General features: G+C 38.5%; 1 protein-coding gene across 1 annotated transcript; it reads left to right on the top strand.

Moving 5' to 3' along the window:
* Window positions 1-401: 401 nt before the first annotated feature.
* bloc1s1 (biogenesis of lysosomal organelles complex-1, subunit 1) lies at window positions 402-8425 on the top strand. Its single transcript, XM_036560057.1, has 4 exons — window positions 402-593; window positions 3354-3426; window positions 5107-5239; window positions 7854-8425. Exons 1-4 carry the CDS (start codon window positions 533-535, stop codon window positions 7962-7964), a joined length of 378 nt encoding a protein of 125 aa, XP_036415950.1. The 5' UTR covers window positions 402-532; the 3' UTR covers window positions 7965-8425.
* Window positions 8426-10826: the final 2401 nt, after the last annotated feature.

The raw sequence follows: 10826 nt of genomic DNA, 5'->3' as shown, positions 1-10826 counted from the left end.
CAATTCTGGCTCACAAGTTATAAAAACTGGTAGGGTTACCCTTTAAAGGGATATTCCATAGATTTTTCTCAGTTTTTGCATAATTCAAAATCATTCAACTACTATATGGTTCAATATAGAACCTTCTTCTACTGTTACATCAATGTGGTGCTGTATAGAAAAAACGGTTCTATATAGAGCCATGTACAACACATTCTCCAACAATCTGAAGAACCATTTCACCATGAAAAGAACCATGAAATTGTTCTATATAGAATTTATGGTTCTACTCACGAAAATGGGGATATTCCCTATACTAGTTGGAATATTGTATGTAATTCCTTGTAATTCCCTATCATTGCCCAATAACACTGCTGCCTCCCAGCGCAGGGACTTTTAATATGAAGGTCTTGTTCTGCTCTTCTGGTGTTTACACTGTTGTCTGTCACGTGAATCTGACTGACCGACGACCCAAAATAGCTACCTTTTTTGTCATTTTTCTTAAAAAGTCTGTCATTTCTGTACAAAATTGTATCGCAGTAGAAGAAAAACAATGCTCTCCCGGCTGTTAAAGGAACATCAAGCAAAACAAAACGAAAGGAAGGAGCTTCAAGGTAACGTTACAATATTTTAGAGACGAGTTGGCTTCCTATTCGCCAGCTTCTGGTTCGCATTTCCCCGTTCCACCTTAAATGATGCAGCAGTTACATTCTGGCGCCAGAGGCGTTGTAATAATAACTGCTGTACAGTTTAAAGTGGAACGGGGAAATTCTGGAAAGGGAAGCGGACTTCACCTTTGCTAGAGGGATGTTGGCTAGCTGGCTAACTAGCTAGGTGGCTAGCCAGTCAACATTTGTCCATCTAATCACAGATTTAAAAAGGAACTACACGATTTTTTAATAAATTGTGCATAAATAAATGATAATGACTAAATAAGATGTAAACAGAGTCTTTCAGAGTGGTTTGGTGCGAAATGCTCTGTTCTAGGGGTACTGAGTCAGAATCGTTCACAGTGGTGGTCATAGGAACCAGACGCCCACCTCTGACAGCTCCCTCACAGTTAGTACATAAAGCGGTAATGGATTCACTGCTGGTTTTGGACAGTAAATAAAATGGCTCTGTTTGTGTTGTAGTCATGGTGACCCCTGGTTCCCATCACCACCACTGTAAAGAAATCAGTAAGTCAGTTAGTTTCTCTACAATAAACCATTTCACATCAAACCACTCTAAGTGACTTTGTTTACATCTCAACCACTGAATTATACAGAATTTTTGAAGAATTGCTTGAATTCCTCTTTAACCCTAATACAATATACAGAGAAAATACACTTAGATAAAATGGACAATGAACAGCCTGTTTACAGTTACAGTGTTTATGACTAGACCAGCCTCTTGTAGCCTGTTTAACAAGATTTGTTTGAAAAAAATAGTTCATAATAATAGAAACATTTTTTTTGGCTTTGCTGTGTTGCGTCTGCTGTCAGCTACAGTGATGAGGAAACACACTAGAATTAATAATACTAAAAAATTATATTCCTTTGAAGGGACAATACTGTGGAACACCGAATATTCCTTACTTTTTGAAATAAAAGAGTTTGATGTGGTGTGTAAATTGTTAAAGTTTTAAACTGTACCATTCATTTCCCAGACAAACTAAACTGCAAAAAAAAACAGCCTCTATGCAATTTATTTAATTTTTTGATGTCACAAACACAAGTACATTTCCATATATCTGCCTATTCAGCCTACAGCAGTTTAGCTCCACCTACGCATGTTGAAGGTATAATGATCTGAACAGAGCTCATTTACATATATCAGTCTTAAAGGCACAGTAACAAAATCAGCCTGCTTAATTGTAAAGAGATAAAGAGAGGTTGGAAAATGGACAAATAAAATAAATGATATTAAAATTGAATTGAGTTACACAAACGTTAGAGGTGGACTTAAAAAATGCCAAAGGCCATGTCTTTGTTGTAATAATAATATGCTTTTGCAAGACTAACAGACCTGGCCAGTTCCCTCTTGGCTGGTTTAAAAGGTGCAGAGCTGTAACTTTGGACCTAACCCAGCTACTTTCTGTATTTATAATATAATCATTACTCAGCATTATTATTATATAATAAAGACCCAAAATGCACCTAGTTAAAGGAGCATTCCACTGATTTTTCAAAATTTCTGCATAATTCAGTGGCTGAGATGCACACAAAGTCATTCAGAGTAGTTTGGTGTGAAATAAGTCATTGTGGAGAAACTTACAGACTCAGATTTCTTTACAGTGGTGGTGATAGAAACCAGGGGTAGCAAAGTCTACAACACAAATGTAGCCGTTTTAGTTACTGTCCAGAACCCACAATGAATCTACTTAAGTCTTTTGAGTTTTTTTATGAGTTTTCTTTGGGGACTGTTTTGCCTTACATTGGCCCACATGTACCTCTCCACTGTGAACACATTAAAGGTATATATGCTTTTAAGTATATATATGTGTATAAAACCATTTTGTGTAATAGCTTTCTGTGAGGGAGCTTTTAAAGGGATTAAACTCTATAGACGTCTAGTTCCTATCACCATCGTCGTAAACAATTATGGTTTGGTAAGTTTCTCTAGAATGGAGTACTTCACATCAGACCACTCTGAATGAATGACTGTTTACACCTTAAAGATTTAATTGCACAGAATTTTTTAAAAAATTGGTGGAATTCCCCTTTGCATGTAAAAATGCATACAAATAATTGTATTTACAGATCCTAAAATGTGCCGTTCTGTAATGAATAGACAGTTATGGTACAGACCTAACAAAAAGTTGTTCTTCAAGAATTCTTTAGTAGGAAAATGGTTCTATATAGAAACAGGAACACTCAAAGAACCCTTTGCGTGATTAAAGGGTTCTTTGCATCATGAAAGAGTTCTTCAGTGTGATGGAGAATGTGCTGTATGTGGTTTGGTAAAGAAACATTTTAAAAGGGGTTCTATATAGCAGCAAAAAGCTGTATTGACATTGTAACAATAGCAGAACCCTTTTAGGTTCTATATACAACCATCTGCAACACATTCTCCATCAATCTGAAGAACGCTTTCACAATGTAAAGAACTCTTTAATCATGCAAATGGTTCTTTGAGTGTTCATAGAACCATTTTCTTTACTAAAGAGCCCTTGAAGAGCCATCTTTTTAAGAGTGCAGTGAAGGCCTGGCCTGATCTTGAGTTTTTTCCAGTTAATTTTGTTAGGCCTGGTCATTCATTGGAAAAGAACACCAATTCAATAGAGATGCATTAGTATTATTTGAATTGGTCATTGAATAATACTGGCCAGCTCTTTTTCATGCGTCTACTGTGCTGTAGTAACACTCCTTTCTCATTCTGTCCCTTTAACACAGAGAGGCGTCGACGTGAAGCTATAGCAGCAGCCACTTGTTTAACAGAGGCCTTGGTGGACCACCTCAATGTGGGGTAAGAATCTGTTAGATCTTTCCTCTACGTGGTTGGAATGATATTTCGGGATTTAGTTTGAGTAACAGAGTCTATTTATAAATCGATGCTCAGAAATAGAAGTGTAAATCCAGAACAACGCGTCTGCACATGTGACGTGCAAACACAGTAGCCATAATCTGGGATTGTTGTGGAGAAACAGTGTGGTGAAATGAAATCGGCTTAAAAAGCAACCACTGGATGGGGTCCAACGTGCTTGTTACACCATTCTGATTTGATTAGCCCATTTTTATTTTTCTGACGAGTGTGTGAAAATGTGTTAGAATGTTAAAATCTAAACCTGCCACATCATTGTAGAGCACATTTCTCATTGATTAAAGGGGAATTCCACTGATTTTTTCAAAGTTCTGTGTTGTTACATTGGTAAAATGGAAGAAAAGTCATTCAGAGAGTTTAAAGTGAAATGCACCATTCTAGAGAAACCTCAAAAAGTCAGGAATAGGATAGGAACCAGACGTCCAAAGCGTGTAATGTCTTACACTGGCTTGTTTAACTGCTTGTGTGATGTGTGGCAAAGTCACACGTTTCCTTAATTTAAATATGGCAGTATGGATTCATAACATGCATAATTCTGCAAAAAAAAATAACGCCTGGAAACACTCTGGTGATAGTCTTCCAGGTGAACCTTATAATTATGGATGTAGGAAAAAAGAGGAGAAAAAAGACCTGCTTAAGGATATAAAAGCTAAAACTGCTTGCCATAGTAATTCGAATTTCAGCATGTTCATTTTTAATTGTAATAAAAACAATGCCACATTTTGAACATTAATTTGTGTTAGTAAAAATGAATAAATCTTACATGCTACAATATAATGCATACAAATAAAAGTTGAATTTTAAGATGTTAAATTCTTATTTGTTATTTTTTTATGAAAAAAAAAATTCTGTTAGGAAACTTTGTTTTTTGATTGAAAGTTTAAAGTGTTTTACCGAACAATTAGATATTATTTATTAGCACCTCTTCTCTTAAAATTTTTTGCTCTGTTTCTGAGAATTTTGGCAGCTGACTGGAGCTTCACTTGGCAGGTCTTTAATTTGTATGACCTCATTTACTTCTGGATGTTGATTGGCTCTTGCCCAGGACACTGCTGAAAATACTGTTGCGTTAAAACACACCTGTTCGCTCATCACCACCACAGTGACTTTATGAACAGCTCTTATTTACAGTGCTGCACATTTTACATTTCATAGCACTGTTACTGCTGACTTGGCGTGAAAAGGTTTTGAGCTTTGGCGCCTCCGTCTGGTACAGTTTTAAAAAATGATATATAGTGATAATTTTGTCGCCATTTATTGACTTTTGAAAATTATTATTTTTTATGTTGTTCCATAACAATGACATTGGTACGTTCTGTGTCAAAAATGCAAGTAAAACACCTCACATTCGTTAAAATAACATATTTAAAGACGACCTCTGCTTTCCACATTGTCATCCTAAATAAAAAGCATTCTAGATTAAACCTGTCATTGCGTTGCTTTGTGGGACTGACTTATTGAACAAGAACACATATGATTCTGCCTTAAAATTTGGTCAAAATGAAAAGTCTTAAAAGCATTTTCAAGCTGTCTTAGAACTGTGACAGCTTCTGTCTTGTGGATGCACATTCGGTCATTTAAGATGCCGCCTGTGTCTTCTGGCAGTGTCGCCCAGGCCTATGTCAATCAGCGCAAGCTGGACCACGAGGTGAAGACCTTGCAGGTGCAGGCCGGTCAGTTCGCCAAGCAGACAGCCCAGTGGATCAGCATGGTGGAAGGCTTCAACCAGGCCTTAAAGGTACATTGTCCTTGTTCCATCAGGTCAGGTGTGTTTTTTCTCATGTGTCAATTCTCTTATCAGTGTCTTCCTTCTTTTTCCGGTGGGTTGAGAATTGCAGGCACATGAAATAAGATTTTCATTGAGTTATTTCTGTCGTCGTCAGTATTTTAATATCATCTCTCACATCATGTTCCCACATGACATCAGTCTCATAGTGTATCTGCAAAATGTCACAGTATCTGTTTGATAACTGCTGTAACAGTAACTATATCATGTATAATGATATTCTGCAGTTCTGTGCAGTAAAGCAAATATAAAAGATAAAAACTTGCTGAACTCTCTCTGAACAGCCTGGAGTTTCCCATGGGGGCTGTTAGGTCTTGGTTGAGATGGTGCCAAGCGAAGTGAAATCTGTGTCTTTCCTGAGGGAAAACATTGAAAATAGACAAGAAAAGAAAGATGAGGAAGTAGACGGAGAGATAAATTCGTTTGCTGGGTTTGACATGATAGTTAGAACTTCTAATCTGCAGAGTTATGCCACAGTGAATTCATTCCTGTGGTGTTGAAAACATAATGAGGAAAAAATTCAGAGCAGTTTTGAGTTTTTCTATTTCTGAAAACAAAATAATGAAATGTTAATTTGACTCCAGCCCTAAAAGCTGTTGTCTGTTTCCGATCTGATGTCCAAAAATAGTTTACAGAGCAGAACAGAATCTGATGGGTTGAAGCTGCTGTACATTATAACACAGGCAAAAGCAAAAGAGTCAGTGCCAGCAGAAAGTTCTGGACATCTGAGGAGAAATAGAAAATTTAATTCTATAAAGAAATCTGTAAAGTCATGTGATAACAATAGCCTTACATAATAATAATTAATAAGAACAATGAAAACAGCTACGTTATTACAATAGAAATACAGTTCTTTTGTTTATTTGTTTGTTTATTTTTATCTTTATTTAATCAAATTCTTCCTCCAGTGTACACATTTGAAAAAAGTTTCCTCAAGGGTTCTTTAGTAAAGAAAATGGTTCTATATAGAAACACTCAAATGTGCTGTAGATGGTTCTTTATAGAACTTTTTTGAAAAGGGTTCTATATAGCACCAAAGCGGATTCTTCTTTGTAACTTTTTGGTGCTATATAGATTCTATATAGAGCACATTCTCCATCAAGCCGAAGAACCATTTTACAATGCAAAGAACCCTTTAATCATTCAAAGGGATCTTTAAAAGTTCATCGTTCTGTATAGTGTAACTATTTTCTTTACTAAAGAACCCTTGAAAAACCATCATCTTTAAATGTGTAGTCAGGGGCATTTTCTACCTGCTATTTAAGTCTCCCCTCCATCATGCAATGCTACCAAGCTGGGAGGGTTACGGCTGGCACACGCTTCCTTTGAATCATGTGAACTTTCACCAGCGCAACATCATTATACAGCTCAATACGCCAACTGCTAATTGTATTACATTAGCTAACAGACGCCCAGGTTGGATAGCATCATACTGAGTGATGAGGGGAAGAGGGAAGACCATCCTACATACCCATAGAGAGAGAGAGAGAGAGAGAGAGAGAGAGAATTATAATCTCTTGAATTTACGGATGGCTGTGGCATCACCAGGAATCAGGCTTGTGATTTCCTGATGATAAAGCCAATTCTTAGACCAGGAATGCCCAAAGTGTGCTCAAAGTGATTTGGCTTGTCCAAAACCCCACCCCCTCAGCCAACGAGAGAACAACAATTTCTATACTGTGTATAATTGAATATTTGTAACATAATAATTATAACTCACATACGTCTTGTTTTGCTTTTAGATCTGTATTTCAGTGACAAAATTTAGTGTAATGTTATAAAAAAGTTCCTGTATTTTATTTCCCCCCTAAGGTCCTCTTTTTGACATTAGAGTGGATTTGTGTACCAAAAACGGTCATAACCTATTTTAATATGATCTTTTTCCGACCTCTCTTTATCCATCTACATTAAACAGGCTGTTTTTGTTACTGTGCCGTTTAGGCTGATGTACATAAATGATCCCTGTTCTGGATGGCTGTCCTCTATTGTGCTTAATTCAAAAAAGCAGTCCTTGCTGAAGCACTCCTTATAACTTCAGCATGAGTGGGTGGGGCTAAATGGCTGTTTACTGAATAGCCAATATGTAAATAACACCTCAAGGCAAAAAGTTTGAGCCCTCCTCTGGCTTAGACAGTTGTGCCACTGTCCGTTTTAAATAGTCTAATTTTGCACACATACTGTTGTTGGCTTTGTATAAGCCATGTTGTTGACTGTGTATTCTTTAAAAACGTATAGCTTTAAAAAATACACACAAAAAAAGCTTAGTTTTTGTTTTCAATTAAAGAAGGATGATTATCAGCGTCTGCCGAAGGTTTTGGTATCTATATCGAAAATGAAAAGTGATATCACGCCATCTTCAGACTTGTATGCTCCATTGTTGGTTTTTCATTTTTTGGGTCATGCATCTGTGCTTATCTAATTTGTTAGAATGAAATGGTTACTTGTATTTGTAATGATCTCTCCCCTCAGGCGAGGGCACATGCCAGCTATGCCCAAGCACTGTTGTTGCCTAGCGGTTGAGATGAATATCAACCTGAGTATGAAATCTTCTTTGTTTTTTTACCAGGAAATTGGGGATGTGGAGAACTGGGCTCGCAGCATCGAGATGGACATGAGGACTATCGCTACAGCCCTGGAGTATGTGCACAAAGGCCATCTTCAGGCAGCTTCTTCCTAGGTTGACCTTCAGCCATGCAGCAGAGTGGATCTGGTTAACATGAGAGACAACTTGACGCAATACAAAAGCCTGTAGTGGTGCAGACCACGTCTACTACAGAGACCGTGAAGATATTTGGGGCTGCTTTCCCACATTCAGAATAAGCTGAATTTTAGACTAAAGAAGGATTTTCAGTGGTGAATCACCTCATGCATCTTGCAGGCTTTATTAATGTCCAGGTAACCAACCTGTAATGGACTGCTAATTCCCTGCTTAAGGCATACAGCACAGTTTCAGTTTGACATAATTGTTTTAGGCCTTGAAAGGATGCGTAGGGCATCATATGTTGTTATATTTTGTCTGGAGAACCTTTTGTTTAACCAAAACTTGTTTTTATGATAATAAGTTACATCAGAAATGGTTTGTGTTGTAAATTTTTGCTTTGTTTTATTGTTCACTACAATAAAATCCTGTTTTTATGATTTTGCCTTGCAATCTTTTGTGTGGTTGGAATGTCAGGCTCTAGCATGAGAGCTCTGGAACCTCAGAAACCAAAACTGCAGAATGACCAACAGCCAGGGCCAGTGCATTTGTGAATGTGGGATAAACTGGAGATAGAAAGCCTATGCAGCTACATGTAATGGGAGCTTATACTACACCGTAGTGCGGGTACACCGCACTGTACCCGCCTATATCATTACAATAGTGGACAAAAGTTTGCTGCATAGTTAAAAACAGTAGTAGGTGGCATCTCGAGGACTTTTGTCCACACCTTCGTCTGTTGGTGTAGATAGCAGTGTGTCATACAATGTCAGAAAACACATAAGCAAGTCTGGGATTAATTAAAAACTTTAAGGTGAAAGAAACTTCACACATGAAACTTGCTCAACGTGTGGCAATAAAACATACAAAGGCCTTCTTTTTTGCCTTGTTCTTCTATTACACTGTTAGTTGCAGAACAAACACAACGGCAAATAAAGGGACACTGGCCAAAATAAAAAATGCGTCCATCTTTACATCTGTTGTAAACATGCCTACTTGCCTACTACAGTGGTGCAACAATAGTCTCAAGAGTGAGATTTTCTGGTTTAAAGACTATAAAATCCCCTTTCTGATGATGTATGTTGAAGGTTGGACAACTGTTGAAAACTACAAGTGCATTTTTTTAATGCAGAAGAAAATCAGATAGCTAATGTTACTGATAGGAATCAGAATGACTGATTTTATTAGCTTCTATGTCAGTGGCTATGTATGCTAGTAGTGGGGGATTCCCAATGGTTTTATGATGTATTTGTGTAATGCATGTTGGGTATTGTAGTGAGAGAGCACTGGTGGATGAAAACAAAGTTGTGAATTATGTCAAATCAATAAGGCAGAGCAAAGTGATGCTGCGCTGCCAAGTATTACATAATGACAAATAACAAATGTGATTTCAACAGATCATTTACAGATAATGGGTCTCTGTGGTGTTATTCATTTTATTGCAGCAAAGGGGATGATTTTTTCTTCAGTCCTCAAGCCTTATTACGATAATAATGGTCAGCAGATGAAGAATAAGTCTTCTTCAAAAACCTCTTAGCGCTTGTGAACGGAATTACGCAATGCGCTGCCTCTGAGGGGGAGACTATGCGGAATTCTAGATCCGCTTTTTCCCCCACTGCACAGAGTCCCCTTATTTAGAACAATGAGTGCTTGCATGAAGGACTAGGATTTGTTGGCTTGTTGTTGAATTCATATTTAGAGTCATAGAGGGTCACATATCTGCAGTCGCTATTAGCAGCTTTTGCTAACCAAACAGCCAAACTGTGTACACAAACTGCTCAACTAAACCTAACTAATCTGCTAACTTACTGCTGATATGTCCTGGCAAATCTCTAATCTAGCAAAGTGTAATGGCCTGTGGAACAAAAGAAAGCAGCAGTTTTATTTCACATTGTTCCAAGCTAGCGAGTAGCTTGATGGTAGAAAGGTACACTACATTGCCAAAAGTGTTCACTCACCCATCCAAATCATTGAATTCAGGTGTTCCAATCACTCCCATGGCCACAGGTGTATAAAACCAAGCACCTAGGCATGCAGACTGCTTCTACAAACATTTGTGAAAGAATGGGTCGCTCTCAGGACCTCAGTGAATTCCAGTGTGGTACTGTGATAGGATGCCACCTGTGCAACAAGTCCAGTCATGAAATTTCCACGCTACTAATATTCCACAGTCAACTGTCAGTGGTGTTATAACAAAGTGGAAGCGTTTGGGAACGACAGCAACTCAGCCACAAAGTGGTAGGCCACGTAAAATGACAGAGCGGGGTCAGTGGATGCTGAGGCGCATAGCTCACAGGGGTCGCCAACTTTCTGCAGAGTCAATGCAGACCTCCAAACTTCATGTGGCCTTCAGATTAGCTCAAGAACAGTGTAGAGAGCTTCATGGAATGGGCTTCCATGGCCGAGCAGCTGCATCCAAGCCTTACATCACCAAGCGCAATGCAAAGCGTCGAATGCAGTGGTGTAAAGCCACTGGACTCTAGAGCAGTGGAGACGTGTTCTCTGGAGTGATGAATCACGCTTCTCCATCTGGCAATCCGATGGACGAGTCTAGGTTTGGCGGTTGCCAGGGGAACGGTACTTGTCTGACTGCATTGTGCCAAGTGTAAAGTTTGGTGGAGGGGGGATTATGGTGTGGGGTTGTTTTTCAGGAGTTGGGCTCGGCCCCTTAGTTCCAGTGAAAGGAACTCTAAAGAGATTTTGGACAATTTCATGCTCCCAACTTTGTGGGAACAGTTTGGGGATGGCCCCTTCCTGTTCCAACATGACTGCGCACCAGTGCACAAAGCAAGGTCCATAAAGACTAATTTGATGTGGAAGAACTTGACTGGCCTGCACAGA

This window comes from Colossoma macropomum, unplaced genomic scaffold (genome assembly GCF_904425465.1).
Source record: "Colossoma macropomum unplaced genomic scaffold, Colossoma_macropomum, whole genome shotgun sequence".
NCBI lineage: Eukaryota > Metazoa > Chordata > Actinopteri > Characiformes > Serrasalmidae > Colossoma > Colossoma macropomum.
The sequence above is the reverse complement of the archived record's forward strand: the minus strand, read 5'-3'. Positions and strand labels throughout refer to the sequence as shown.

What these genes read in the sequence shown, in the direction of transcription:
- bloc1s1 (XM_036560057.1), top strand. Translation starts at nt 533, where the DNA reads ATGCTCTCCCGGCTGTTAAAGGAACATCAAGCAAAACAAAACGAAAGG. An exon ending in CGAAAGGAAGGAGCTTCAAG is followed by an intron (nt 594 to 3,353) that starts GTAACGTTACAA and finishes CCTTTAACACAG; the next exon opens with AGAGGCGTCGACGTGAAGCT. An exon ending in GTGGACCACCTCAATGTGGG is followed by an intron (nt 3,427 to 5,106) that starts GTAAGAATCTGT and finishes GTCTTCTGGCAG; the next exon opens with TGTCGCCCAGGCCTATGTCA.